The sequence below is a fragment of the Penicillium brevicompactum genome (genome assembly GCF_028827555.1).
Source record: "Penicillium brevicompactum strain IBT 35665 chromosome Unknown utg000004l_segment0_segment0, whole genome shotgun sequence".
Taxonomy (NCBI): domain Eukaryota; kingdom Fungi; phylum Ascomycota; class Eurotiomycetes; order Eurotiales; family Aspergillaceae; genus Penicillium; species Penicillium brevicompactum.
The window spans coordinates 648,248-663,405 of NW_026623207.1; the positions used below are offsets into that span (position 1 = coordinate 648,248).

The window sequence follows — 15,158 nt, forward strand, 5'->3', positions numbered from 1 at the left end:
AATTTTGCAGGACTTTGCGTCTATACTGCGCCTTCTATCTTGGTCTAGGATTTACGTCTATGTTCATGCGCAGCCTGCGGATTGCTAATTCCACGAGTGTAAGCCTTGAGGCTGAGCAGCCCGATCTAGGACAGCGCAAGGCAGACTTTACTTTTAGTACGAATTGCCCAGCGCCCGCACGACATTCTAGGCCACGAAGGGTCCCAAACACGCATCAGAGGAACGAAATCACGCACGATGCGCTATTGGTCGTGCCAAGCCCAAATTCCTCTGGGTCCTAGGAGCATAGTTGAGGATTTGCTGCCGCACCAGAGTTGTGGGGTGGACATAGCTAGCGTGCTTCATTCGAGTAATCAAAGCGATTCGGTGACAGTCTCGTCTCTATGCGACCGCGGTATATCATTTTACAAAACCTCAACATGGTACCCAGTGAAGAGGGGAATATATATGCACACTCAGAGATGCGCGGGTCGATCCAGCTGTTCGCAAGCAGCAAAAGAGATGCTCTCGATGGAGCGTACGATAATGGAAAAAGGCAGGAAGCTCAGCTCAGCCAAAAATGAGGGGAAAGGTGCTTCATTTCTCAATCAGGGCGTTGCGCATACTAATGTGCGATTTGTGGCGCACGGGAGTCAGGCCCAGTATCGTATCAGCCGAGTGGCAAGTTCTGTCCCGAAAGAGACGGCAAAAAGGTGCTCTTGGAATTTAAGACAAGACCTGATTATTGCACCTATTCAATGGGTTGGCATGGAAGAGGGAAGCGAACTCGACCTTGCAAGACTCCCTTGGCACATTTTTTTGCTGCATCGACTTTTCTGGAAATTGAGCGTATTTACGGAATAATTCTGATAGAAAAATCCGGGTATCCTGCTGTCCCGTATGACGGATAAGACACATAATTAAAGGCCTAGACTCAAAATGGAATAGCTCCCGGATATAGCGTCAAGAGAGAGTGAAAGAGTGTGATCATTGTAGAAGCCGAACCTGTCCTCTACTGTACCTCAAAGGTTTGATATATCGTTAAAATAGGGACGATGCTGTGTACGTTGAGAAACCCCAACAATACGCTTCCGCCAATGAACGCTTTTCCAGCCTATACAGCACAACACGGAAGTGTTGCTTTCCTGCTGCGTTTTCACATAATCTGTACGAGCCTTTTGAGCTAGATGTCAAGACATATTGTTATGAAGCTAGGCATAGAGACCCTCAATTGCTGACTCAGGCGTGACGCTATTTTCTCAAAGTTCATACAAACACTGGAAGCCCCTATCGTTGCGAGTGATACACAAAATCTGTCACAAGTCAACGTGCAAATTTATGGGTGAGTAGAAGGAGCTGACAGATACAATAAATAGATGAGGTAGTCTGCATATCATTTTTCATTGGGAGGGGTCAGGGCAAATGAAGCACACACACACCCACACACACACCCACACATCCATATGTACTGTAACCTGCGCGGTTTGCTGTCAAAAAATAAGATATCCCAGCAGGTATGTGCGAAGGAGTTTAATTTGACAAACACCCAAAGACGCTAGCTAGTATATCTAATATCCAATAAACCGCGGAACCATAACATAACAGTAAGGATCGAAAGGCACTTCGATCTTTCACTAATAGTTGAGTTTTGCCTATCGTTTCGACGCTAAACAGGCCCCAGGGAAGCACCACATGCTGCGATAAAGCAGCTCCGGCATGCAGAAGTCAAGACTAACATTCTGTCAGCTTGAGGCTGGTTGTATTGTGCTTTTCTTTGCGTTTGGGCAGATGTTTCCAGGGTTTTTACTTAGGATTGACGTAAAAACAGACTGTTTGTGTTACAATTAGATACAAGGCGTATCCCTGTGCCATGTGATCAGGGGTTCGAATCTCTGTTTAGAACGTGGAAGGCAATACCGGGTGCTACCGTAGGATAGCCCGATGACACAGGGTTCTGTTCATTCCAGCAAATCAGTGTAGCGACAAACAATCTCGAATCATGTTTCCCAGATGGGAACCTCTTAATCTACTGAATTGTTTACATGCATGGCTTAGATTTTACGGCTCATTGTTTGCAAAGGATGCTTGCCGCAATACTCAGCAGTACCCGAGAAGTGACGCGAGGGCGTAGATCAGGGCACATACCAGATGAATTTAGGAGGTTAATATCGTAATACCTTACTCACACCGGGAAAAAACAGTGCCGAGAAAATGTGGGCAGCTCTCCTCACCATATTTACAGACCCGTGAATATTATAGTAAACAAGGTCCTCGAAACAATTGGGGTAGATACACAACAATGAAGCCTTTTGGGAATTTACGATTTGCATAAAATAAGTGAGCGCTCTGAGTAAGGACAATCTGCATTGCGAGTAAGTTGACGGTTCAGATACATTGTGATCAAAACCATCCACGGACCAGTGATTAAATGGTCAGTTTGTGAAAATTGGCCTCGACGGACGATCTCGCTGATTCGATGAAGTCAGATGGAAACAACAATCGGCCATTGAGAATGTGGCCGATATGTGTTCGTCCAATATCCTGGCAATCCTTTCTGATCTGCGACGTCAAAATTTTGAGGAACTGGATCGGGCTTTCACTGAAACCTTGTCCCCGCCCTTGATTGCCGCCTTGGATGAAACCATCCGCGGCAACCACCAACCCCGGTGGTGTTTTGAAATATGCCACCCCTAGAAACTCACAGAGGTCCTTGTACTCGGAGTGGGAACCAAGATACAGTTGTCCAGAGAAGAGGTTGAGCTGGATGCGAAGTAAATCAGGAGCTTCGATCTCGTCAGCGTTTTGAGGGACAGTGTATAACGTGAGTCTATCCAATGGAAGAAAGCTTTGATTTTGGCGTGGTGCATAGAGATGAAGCGAAACATGATCTGATTTCCGTATCTCGGGCATCAAAAAATTGGCTTCATAGGGACTGATGATCATCATTTGCATCGCAATCGTTCTATCCCGAGAGACACGATGATTACTTCTCAGAATCCACCTGACAGGTCGTTGGAACGCGTCGGCAACAAACGTTGACCCAACCGGGATTTTGATAGTCGTGGAAAAGTCCCTCGTGGCCAGAAGACTGGAGGGAAATTGAGAGAGGTCAAGAAAGGAGGCCGCGGAGGTTCTCCGTAGTGAGTAAAATGCCGGCTGATAGGCTTCGGAAGGTCTTGAAAGCACGCCCGTGGCTATGAAAGAAGATATATGTGGATGGATTCGGTGTGCTTCGGGTGACGCTGGTGGAGGTCTCTGGACCTGACGCTCGATTTCAATCTCTGGAGCGAGCTCGCGCTCCTGTTCTTCTTGTAGGGTGGATGATCCAGTATCGAGACATTCGAACTTTTGACAGCGCTCCCATATCAAATTCAAATTCAGATTTGTATCGTGAGGGGAGTGGGATGGCAACCTCTCTTGATGACCAGGTCGATATCGTTGCTCTATAGTCTGGCATTCGGGATCAAGGAACCTTTGTGCTTGGATCGACGTCATTTCGGCGGCGTCCCTGTGATGAGGAGATCGCCATAGTTCTTGTTGGCGCTCAAAACGAGTACCCTGAACAGCCCAAAGAGGAACACTGCGCCTCATGTTCGCCCAAGTTTCAGAAATGGACCAGATAAGGACATCTGAAACACTGATGGGCGATCCTTCATGCTTGCCACGCAAGACCCGGATACTACGGTCGACCTCATTTGGGATGCAAAAGACGACGGACTGTCCGTTGCCTAACTGTCGCATTCTCATGCACGCTGCAAAACTGTTAAACTTTGACTTGTGATCATGTCGGATGTCGAACCCATACCTTGAACCAACTTATCCTTTGTGATGCCCGGGCCCAATGTGACCGCCGCACGGTAGTGGACCGGAAGCTTGAGATCGATTCCTCTGGTGTGGGCCTCGTCCAGGAACACCAAACATGCTCCCATTTGCCGTGCAAAGGGAGAGATTTGGAGGGATTCCACTCGACCGTTTCGATCAAGGACGCAGATATCATCTTGGTCGTTCACAAACACGACAGCCTGGATTGGCCCTTCTACCGGAGTCCGGCTCAACCAGGCCTTTGCCATGTCATGGTTACTGAGCTCCAAAATCTGTGCACCCACGTCAAGTATAACCTGAGCCGGTGGATGCAAGTTCAGCACTAAGTCCAACAGGACATGAGCATCTGATCTGGGGCCACTTGGCTGGGGAATGAAAGCCACAGAATTCTCTTGTCGTAACAAAAAATCCAGTACTAAAGCATTCGTGTGGTTTTGTTCAGGTAAATCGAGTTGAGTGACCCCCAGTGGCAGAGTTTGTCGCGAGTCATTCGTTCCGCTGAATCCAATAGTGGGGTTTGACTTGATTTCCCCAATATCCCAGCCAGAGGCGGATAGCTTGTCGGGAAATTCTTTCATCTCTTTCGGGAAAACAATGTGCGACAAAAAGTAGTCCACCGCGGCTTTTGCAAAGCGAAGGGCAGGAAATATGTGCTCAGCACAATGATGTCGATCGTCCAAGTTCACGCCCACCAACTGGTGGTAAGCAGGTGAAAGCATCGGTGCATCGTTCACCCAAATCTGGTACTCCGCATCAGCCTGATCTGAATTGACCAGGTGAGCGAATGCAAGGAATATATCATCATCCTGGAGCCCAGAATAGTAGTAGTTCAGGCACGTCAACAGGATGACGACGTCCGGGTGACTGAATTCCGAGCGAAGAGAAGGGCTGTCTTTGGCCCGGTACGGTACTGAAAGCCTTGTCGGCGGATCTCGATTCGAATCAGGCCCATAGTCTACCCGCCATCGCTTTTGACCCAAGCAAAAGGCCAAGACCCCCCCAGCAAGCAAGCCCCGTATCAAAAGGAGGGAACTCCGGGTACTCTCCCCCAAATGCCGGTTGGATCCTCACGCTCCACGGCTGCGACCTCATGGTCCGCAGGAACAGCCTTCATGATGTAGGTTAGAATGGCCTCTCTCACAGGATTAGTCTGCCTCGAGATCGGCAGGGAACCTATTCCATTTTCACATATATACGTCCCGACGTATGCGAGGAGAGCCTCTTCAGCATCGCGATCGAGCAAACGTATTCTTGGAAATTCACCACGCCGGTGTTCACTGACTTCAATAGAATGAGGGAACTGAGCCTTCACATGCGTAGCATATCGCCTCACCAAATGCAGAGCCTCTTGGATCACCATCCATCGTTGCGGGCCCAGTTCAACCGGGCGTTGAGCGCCCATGGTGTAGATCAGCTCGAACTTGACGTTGAAATTCTCATCACTCTCGTCCACGATGTCACGCGAAGATTCGTGGAAAAGTTGCAGGATTTGAAAAAGAGAACGGCCTACGGCGGTTTTGCCAACAATAAAACACTCAAGGCACATCAGCTTCAGGGAGAGAATGTGTTCGGGCTGAACAAGTAACACCCCGCCGAGGGATATACACTCAGCGCACATGCGCTGAATCTCATCTGCTTGGGCTTCGCCCAACTTCAACGAGCGCGAAACGGGCATGTGATAGACACGCCGACCCAAGAGGCCGCCTAGCTTTGCGACTAACATTTGAAACATCTGTCGTGATTGTGGTTTAGCCACAAGCACCCGTGCCAGATTCGACCCATTCGCATAGGCCGTCACCACGATAGGAACGACTACCGAGGATTTGCCTTCACCCATATTCAACTGCATGACCGCGTTCTCTCCCCGGGGGAAATTTCTCATCCTTCGTGCAATACTTTCCTGGACGTCCCGAACGAGAATTCCGTTCTCAATCTCCATTAACAGAGTCTCTGGAAATTCGTAAGGGTCCCAGTTGGTATGACCTGATGATTGAAGCTCCTTCAGAAATTCATCCCGTGTGTCGATAGTTCTAGCGAGGCGACTTGCCCGCTGAAGCGTTGTAATAGAACATCCGTAACGAACGAAACATCTTTTCCAACCAGCGTCCAAGCATTTCCATCGGTGACGTGATAGCTGTGCTAGTAGGAGGAGAGGGGACAATCTGGGGCATTGTTGAAGTTCGAAAGCTAAGGCGACCACCTGCGCACGAAACAGATCCCTCGAGTCCGCCGAATGAGTCCATCGAGCGGAAAGGGTTAGTTGAGACATGAGAGAAGAATGAATCCGGTAGGCATAGTCCTCGCATGAGACAAGATACTCCAAAATCACCTTTTTGCACGCGTCGGGGCTCAATTCCAATCGGCCACTTTGTTGCACACCTTTCATGGAGGCGACACTACTCTGAAGTTGCGCAACGTACCATTTTTCATATTTGGACGTCGCTATCATGGATAAAGAGTCGACCAGTTTAGCTAAGTCAGGAGGGCATTCGGCCATGAGTGAAGATGTGAGATGAAAGCTCTGTAAGTCTGGTTCGTCGTTGTCAAGATCCGGTAGAGATTGAAGGCAATCATCGAAGCACACGAACCCGCAATGGGAATTTGTATGGAGTGCATCAGAAGGCGGATGATACGGGGGAATTTGACATCCTGACTTCGCTGATTGCAGAACAAAGTTGTGAGTCCGGTAATCCATTGTCTCAACTCTTCATTATCCATCCAGGTATTAAAACCCATCGAAAATTGACTCCAGGTTTGACGCAAATCCAAGTAGTCACAAATTCTCGGAGACCCTTGGGCGGTGGGGTATGAGGGTGATCTGGTGGGCCATTCGCTGGCGAAATGAAGTAATATCCTTTCGCAGACCAGTGACCGATTCTTTTGCCGAAGCGTTTTTCGACGGAGGGTGAAGTCTGGATATGTCTCATTCGTTACGGGAACAAGGTTCGATTCCGGAGTGTAATCAAACTCTGCTTTTTTGATCCAGCTGAGAGCCTCTTTTCCATCCATCTCATACCCCTCTGATGGCAAAAAAAGCTCACGCGCGGGCGGAGAGATGAAAGCGGCTTCTGGCACAAGAAAGAGAAAAGCAATGATTTCCAGCACCACCATTTCGGTTTTGCCTGAAAAAGCGATAGTTGAGAGCCAGGCCATAAGTTGGAATTTATTGAGACCGTCGCGGCGGGAGCACACAAGCTGGTGTATGCAGCACCAGTAACTGGCAATGAACTCCGTTGAGCCCATAATCCATTCGGAATCGTATCGTAGCCTTTTTATATCAAGGTGAGTACTCGGACCGTACACTCTGCTAGGAGACGAGAGAACCCGCCAGAGTTGAGAGGTCAGTTTTTCTGCGACCTGTGACTGGATTCGTGGGATCCCGTCGTAGAGCATCTTGCATATTGCGAAGCTGCGAATGCCAGCAGGAGTGATGCGACTGGCATCGAGGCCTTCGTAAAGATGATCATACTTGTCCGTGTGATCTTCGGCACCGAAACCGGAGACCCGGAATGATGATGTGCGGATTCGATCGCGCAACAGGAGCTCCGGCTCCACGTGCGGGAGTGGGGGATAATCAAGCTTGGCACCTGGGTAGAAAAAGCTTGTACGGCGATCTTGATCAAAAATGGCATTGACCTCTTCTCGAAAGCCCTGGTGCTGGGACAGGCTGCCGAGACCATCCCGCCAACAAACGCTCTGCATCACTCGTTCATTCGCAGGATAATACGCTCTTGCAGGAGAAAGGGACGCGATATTTGACAAGAGCGCTATCTGTTCGGGCTGAAGTCGATCAAACGACCTGACAGACGCAGAGCGGAGAATGAAGAGCGCCTGCTCGGTCCCGGTTTTCTTGGTGAGCGGATCGGGCAAACAAGATGATGTGAGAGCGTGCAAGTAGCACAGAAACAGCTTGCTCTGCAATGTACCATTGTCTGCAAGCCGACCCAGTTGCTCGTCGATCGGGTATGCGTGGAGTGTAGTCTTGGATTGCCAATCGACCTCCACGCAAACATGGTCCTGGGCTTTTGCATAAGAGACTCGCCCTTCAGGTATGAGAACTAGGCGGTTGCACGAGGTGAGATCTGCCAGAATGATCTTACTGCTTTGGCCGATCAATGAATCAAGCGACTGATCATTGTCAACTGACATACCGAGATATTGCCGAGATCGGATTGAAGAGGACCGAGGTTGGAGAGAGAATTCTAAACACAGGCGCGGTAACTTGATCCACAGGACCGACGAGGCATCATGGAGCATCAAATGGATTTTCAGAGGTTTTTCGACTGGCTGGAAGATGTTGGATATCACGCTCGCCGTCTGGCTAGCGGCACTGAGTAAGAAAATTCCATTTTTCTCAAGGCGCCAGCCAATGTGAGAGTTGGCTCTCGTTAATCGCCAATGTTGACCGTCCGAAGACCAAGGCTTTTCGGCGGACCTGAACTCCACATAGTCACCCTCCACATCGTACCAGTGTACATAACTTGTAACAAAGGCGTCTGGGAAAATCCTAGCCAGAAGCCTGCTCGGGACGTATTCCCATACTCGACCGTCTCTCACCGCCTGGACCGACAAGTCGTACTCCTTGGACCCAGGAACAATCCCTTTCCCCAGGTGCACTGTGTGATCCCGATATTTGGTTTGACATGAAAATTGCATCCCAGGTGAGCTGCTCGGCATCACATCTAGTTGTGATTTCCCAAAGAGTCTTCGGTATGCTCCGTAGGATTCATATTCCGAAGGCAGGCGTGTGAGTGGGAGTCCGTTCACGAGCAATTCTCCGGTCAACAGATTGTAATGCACGAACGTATGTGCACCAGCTGTCGACTGACTGTCGAGTTTTGTGAATAGCCAATACCTCACATTGGGCTCTTCTGACCACACTGATACCTCGCTGTATGCGGCCCACGCTTCGTGGATCGTCAAGTCCATCCCTGGATTCTTATGTCGAACAATAAGCTCCCCTAGGAATGAGTGGCTTCGATAACTCAGAACTTGCCATCGGTAGTAAAGAATAGGAACCAATGAGCCTACTTCGGTGGAAACAGAGCGCCGCCCATTCCAGATAACCGTACCGCACTGAAGAAAGACCGAAATATCCGATGAAGTTGCAAACACTTGGGCAAGGTCCTCTGCGTCGAAGGTCTCCACACAAATCAATGCAATGTGCACACTTCTCTCAATCAGTCTGGTCTTTTGTGCGTCGTCGACCGTCTCACTCGCCTTTCTTCTAACGGTATTGACCCAATGAAAAGCCACCTGGCGTACTGTTGTCAGGCAATGAAGGCAGACATCATGGATTTCTTGCACAGGCGACAGGGATAGAATCCTCAGAACAAGTCGAGCAAGAATATTCAGCGCATGGATCATTTCCCAGTTCTCCTTGATTCTTTCGGTCACTTCCTTGACACGAGACAGCATTGCAACCACAAACGCCCGGTCGCCCAGGATCGCATGGCCTTGTCGTAAGCACGTCGTCGGCTCCGACGGGCCTGTTTGGTTGATTATTTGGAAGACGAAGATTGCTGTTTCGACCTTCTTTATATCCACTGATGGCGCAGCTAACTCCACGAGAATATTTTGCCACTGTATCTCCAGCCCAAGGGGCATTGATGCAAGTGCTTTGTATTCTTCCATCGAAATGTTTGCAGGCGCAGCAGATTGTGTTGCTATCACTTCATTTGGTGCAGGGCCATGTGGCTCTTGGGCAGGTCGGAAGATGAATTGCTGAAGCGCGGAGCTTTGTTGCGGGAGGGTATACACGCAGGACCTTGCGGTTCGAAGGGTCCTTTCAAACGCGCTCACATAGCATTGAACGGTATCATCATAGTATTGAAAGCTTAGACCATTATTTAGACAAATGTCTGTCTCGGTCACATTGACTATCAACCTGTCCCGCCGGTGAGTTCGTTTGTGGGGCTTGTTCTGCGAGAGAAGACCAATTCGCGAATGCTGGCCATGGGACTTGAAGAATGATGAGAGGCCTGAATATGTCTGCAGGCGATGCTCTGCTCGTGGACTCGATGTTTTCACATATTGAACCCCCAGACAGTTGTACAGAAAAAACAAAGTTGTGTCTCGCCAGCTCCCAAATGGCTTGGGTACCTGGAGTTCGAACACAGTGGACTTGGCTTGTCGCTGGACAGTCGGCAATGGCCACTCGTGAACACTGATTTCAATTGATTTTGCCTCCCTTTTGTATCGACGACAAGGACAGGAATGGCTATGACGAGACTCTCGGAATCCGGATCTCGCATCCAGAATCACTTCCTCTTGCTGGCACACTGTTTGAGACGCCAAGTTCATGAGATGCCTGTACTTTTGCTGTTTCTCTTGCAGCTCCGCCTTTTTCTCTGTTCTCTTCTGGGTTGCGTGATCTTCAATGGTTTTAAGTAGTCTTTGGTGTTCGTCAGACTGGTCAAAATACCGGACGGAAAAGCAGTTCCGAGTACCGTAGTCGTGAAAGATTCCGGACCCATGATATCTATGATTGCGTTGTCGTTGACTCAGATATGATTCTGCCTGAGCTAGCCTCGTCATCTGTGATTTGAATGGTAGCAAAAGTGATTGAAAACAATCCACAGGTATGCAAGCGTCGTACTTCCCCAACTCATGATGACATTGGATGGCGGATTTGTCGCATGCAATCCACAGCTCGAGAAGAGTAAGAAGCATGACTGATATAGCTTCAGGATTTTGAACGTATGACGAGGATGCCGCTTCATGATATCGCATCATCAACCGGCCCAGCTGACTGCAGGATGCCTGGTCTCTCATATGATCCTCTATCCATCCATTGAGATGAACAGCGACCCAATCCTCGAAGGCGGCAAGGTTGTATCGCTGATAGTCGCCCTCGGGAAATTCCAAACAATCTGGCAGTTTGTTGCATTTATATTTGGGAAGCTGAGATGCTGGATTGAACATTTCTCTCAGTGTATCATCATGGCCTCGTCGCCCGATTCCTTTCAGGTACAGATCAAGATCAGGGATCGCACACTGGATGTCATGACGAAAGTCTAATGTCGAAAGGGAAGATGTGTCGATGCTACGAGAGTTCTTCCTCCTGATCTCTGTCCATCTGCCTTGGATTTGCTCATAAGACCGCTTCAAGATATCTCGAACGGGAGAAAACCAGGGCGGCTCTCCTGACAAGTTGAGTTTTAACAGTCGACGAACAATCTTAGCATTCATGCAGTAGATTGCCTCGCTGGACAGGCCGACCGAAGCCTTATCTACAACAAAGCTCATGAAGAAAACCATGAACTGTTTGTATAGATCATCCAACCTAGCCTCATCGGATAACCTGCGGAAAAGCAGTTGGAGGGTTACCCTCACAAAGAGCCATAACGCGGATCGTCTCCAGGGCGATCGACTGTCACGCCACATGACTTCTTCGCGAGTATTCTTCCGGATTTGAGTGGCTTTGGCATCCGCAGATAGTGGACGAAGTGTCGACATAAGCAATTCCGTGACCATCATGGGATGGGTGGTGTCTCTGTCCTCGTCGTGCTCTTGTTGGGCCTTGCTTACTTTGGGTTTCGTATCTGCAGCAGGTTGGTGGCCCATGCGTACAAGTGTCTGGGAGAGTGTTTCCAGTAGGCCTGGCTCATTGAAAGCTGCCAAATCCAATGTCATCGCTGGACCAGGAAAACCACGAACAAGACGTCCCACAGTGCTCGTCACAGATTCGTTGCGGGGCGATAGTTCAAAAGACTCCACTTGAATCTTATTGTCGTATTTACTCAGAAAAATCCCCGCATTTTGTTCTCGGACAAAGATAGGTAAGAAACCACCTGACTGTGGTCAGAATGTCAAAAATGATCGGGAAGACTCACCACTCACCTTTATCTTTCAAATCATACAGGAGCTGAGTAACTTCGATCTCACTCCCATCGCCGTCTAGAGCACAGGTAGGTCTCAGACGAATGGTCATTGTGATGATCTCATTGAAAATACCACATTGGTCGGTCGGGAAAAAGTTCCGAAACCTACTCAGGGCTTCAATAACAGTGTCCAGAAGGAACCGCTCGTGCTCAAAATTATGATCATCTTCCTGCGGGGTCCGAGGAGGAAGGAAGACATGGTGGAATATGTATGAGCTTGACTCTAAAGACATGCCTTGGAACAAATAGTTTTCGGAATATCGGGATTGGCAGAGACTTCTGGTTTATATGGAGAAGCTTGTTCGTATGATTTCTTTTCTCACGGTTATAGCATGTAGGCACGTTTTATAGTAGTCCAAGTTCTGCTTAATACGCTCTGCATTCCCTGCTATTGTAGGCTAAAGCCCCCTCGCACAAATTCAAGGTTCAAGTCAAGGGTTCTAAACCTACTTGAATATTCACATGAATAGACCATGAAAAGAAACACCAGGCCAATTGTAAATGCTTTAGCACTTTTATCGGCCTGGGAATGCAGAGACCCCGATGCGGGAGGCCGTTCATGCGGGAGGCCGTTCATGCGAGGGATATTCTTTCTCACCGCTTACAGTGGAATTCGAAAACAGATTATCCCCCAAGTCACACACGCTTCCTTTCCCAGCACCCCACTTTATGACACTAAACCTGATTGGGTCAGGATCGGTCCCACCCTGTTGTCTTCGATGTATCTCTAGTAGATTACCAAAATTGTCGTGAATCCAGGTTCCGGAATCGGGCTGATCACGTTTACTGAAACACCATATTTAAAGTGTAGATGAGTCTATCCTCATGAAGTTCCAGAGAGAAATAAGAAAGAGTTGCGTGAAATACCCCATTAGTGTTACACAAACAAGCCACATGCCTATCTCTGTACCATAATAAAACATTTTACAGTGGTATCCACTCATTAAGCTCCACAAACCCATATATAGTAAGTGGTATATCACTGAAAGATTAAACCAACGAACACTAGCTATATTATGCTGTCACTTAAGATGGCTGGGAAAGAAAGAAATGATAAATTAGCTCTCTCTACCGTACTTCATGAAATAGCCGAGATAACTTTTTCACACAGGTACTGTACTGAGCGGAGCTTCGCTGAAAGACTTTGGCCTGTTCGATCTAGTAGCTCATTTCGATCGGCCAAAGCAAAGGCATCCTCATCCTCTGAGAACACATTGTCAAAATGTATGCCACGAATACTTGCTTCGGCTGTTGCAACTCGATCTAGACTTCCTGTTAATAGGGTACAAACAGTTCCAGAGCGTAATGTCTGGCGATCGCACTAACCTAGCGCATTTCCCAATGCATGGTACTTGTACATTTCATGAACAAGTCTTATCACTTGCTTCAATTCAGGCATTGTATCTGGGGCGATGATTTTAACGTCGAAAGGACGCAACGCTCGTTGTTCTTTCAGAACTTGTTAGTATTCGTGGTTATATATTGTCGCCTTACATAATAAAGAATTGGTTGTAGACATACCGTCAGGAAAGGTAGATTGCAAAACCTCGAAGAAGATGTTATGAATTGCCGCACCTCTTTTTTCGATAAAGGATACTTGGCCAATAAGTGATGTGAAGTATATAGCAAGAGGCAATCTCCAGCGTGGTTCAAGATTTTGTACAATCTCTTTGACGGCCTTTAAACGGTCCTCCAAATCGGCTGAAGATGGGGTATGTAGATCAGCTGGTTGCCAGATACTCCCACGAAGACGGAGGACCTCTTGTGGCCAGATCGGTCTTCCTTTATTAAATGGAAGATCCTGGAATTCACGAAAATGAGGTTGCAGGCGACGTAATCGATCATGTTCAAAGAGGGACTGGGCGCAGATTACTTCGCATTTGCCCTCAATCTTCAGCGATCCTTGAGAAAGATATTCACCAAAGTAATTTTGAGTTTCGTTGCGAAGGTATCGTAAGCTCTCTAGGTTTTTTCTGTATGGGTGATCGTCGGATTCCCAAAAAGTATCAATCAGATCCAAATCGCAAAGAAATGTGCCTTTAGGAAACTGTGTCGTATCTATCGCATACAACTTGATCTGCTGTAAATCTGATCCATCCCTGGGGCTCAAGTGCCGGTAGTAGATGTACTGAATTGCGAAGAGCAAGGAGCTAGTCCATGAGACGAAATTGTCCCAAGTGCCATCCTTTGGCCACCATTGGAGATGCAAGTTGAGTGTTCGGGCTATGGTGATCCGTTTCTCGCTATTCAAATTGAAAAACACGTCTTCCATAGAAGAGCCCTGATTCTGAGATGCCGACTCTGAATGCACCCACGTTTCATTTGTTGTTCCGACGGAATTTGGGGAGACGACCCGAAACAAGTAGTGAGGAACATTATCTAAAGCATTCGGCACCAACCCACTACCTTCTTGGGGTCTAAAAAGTAATTGTTCCAATTGTTCAGATCGCCCACTCAAGTGAGTGTTTGCAAGAGCATCTGTCAGGGTCTCCATTTTGAATCTGGCGATGCTTTATTGCCGTTGGCGGTCAATATAGAGCAGGGGGCAAAAGTAGTCGAAAGTGGTAGTATTGTTATTCATAAATAGAGAAGAAAGACAAAAGAGAAGACGAGAAGGAGAGAAAGAAAGCCAGGTTTTGGGCGGGGTTGATGTCAGATGACTTGATCCGCATGTATCCAACAGAAGATTACACCATCTTACAATGACTCATCGAACGCTGTCATCTAATATCGTTGAAATAGTATACGGACAAATAAAAACTGTTCACAGAAGGGAGGGGGGTATGTCACGGCCTACAAACAAACAATAAGTGCCTGGAAATGTGTCTATCTTCGAATTTCCACTCTAGGGCGCTTCCTTCGGTAAGTATCATCTGCGCAATGCCGGAACCTGTATTTACGGCAATTTTGGTAATCTACTAGAGATACATCGAAGACAACAGGGTGGGACCGATCCTGACCCAATCGGGTTTAGTAGCTTATGGTTTCATGGTTTTGGTGGCACATTCATTCAGTTTCAATTTTTTCTATCTCATAAAATATCATATCGTGACTGCATAATTACATTCTGTTGACATACGAAAGTAAATGATTACCATTTACAGTGGAATTCGAAAACAGACTACCCCCCAAGTCACACACACTTCCTTTCCCAGCACCCCGCTTTATGACACTACCGCATCAGTATGATCTAATTTTGCATTTTATCACCCATTAAACTTCAAAACTAATGTTTTGTAGCTAGAGTCTCTTGAGAGAAAGCTCGAGTTAGATGAAGTTAAATTCTTCCCTCGTCAGAATGCCGAGGCTTTTCGCTAGAGAGATTGGCTTATGCATAAATGGTTCCATGGTAAAGCACAAAGGTGAATGATTTATGCAGCAAAGATAGATGTCCAGACACGGATGAAGGACCTTGGGAGTTTTTCTGAACGATCGTCGCACAAACCTTGGAATAGACATTTATAGTGAAATAGA

At 47.7% G+C, this 15,158-nt stretch overlaps 2 protein-coding genes across 2 annotated transcripts; both read right to left on the reverse strand.

The window, feature by feature from the left end:
- Positions 1–2,403: 2,403 nt before the first annotated feature.
- N7506_005733 (uncharacterized protein) lies at positions 2,404–11,917 on the reverse strand (the record flags this gene model as incomplete). The annotated part of the gene is made up of 5 exons (XM_056955026.1): positions 2,404–3,731; positions 3,785–4,769; positions 4,844–6,330; positions 6,390–11,594; positions 11,644–11,917. 5 exons carry the CDS (start codon positions 11,915–11,917, stop codon positions 2,404–2,406), a joined length of 9,279 nt encoding a protein of 3,092 aa, XP_056812003.1.
- Positions 11,918–12,762: 845 nt separating this feature from the next.
- On the reverse strand, positions 12,763–14,178 carry N7506_005734 (uncharacterized protein; the record flags this gene model as incomplete). The annotated part of the gene is made up of 3 exons (XM_056955027.1): positions 12,763–12,947; positions 13,011–13,133; positions 13,206–14,178. The coding sequence occupies 3 exons, from the start codon at positions 14,176–14,178 to the stop codon at positions 12,763–12,765; spliced, it is 1,281 nt and encodes a 426-aa protein (XP_056812004.1).
- Positions 14,179–15,158: the final 980 nt, after the last annotated feature.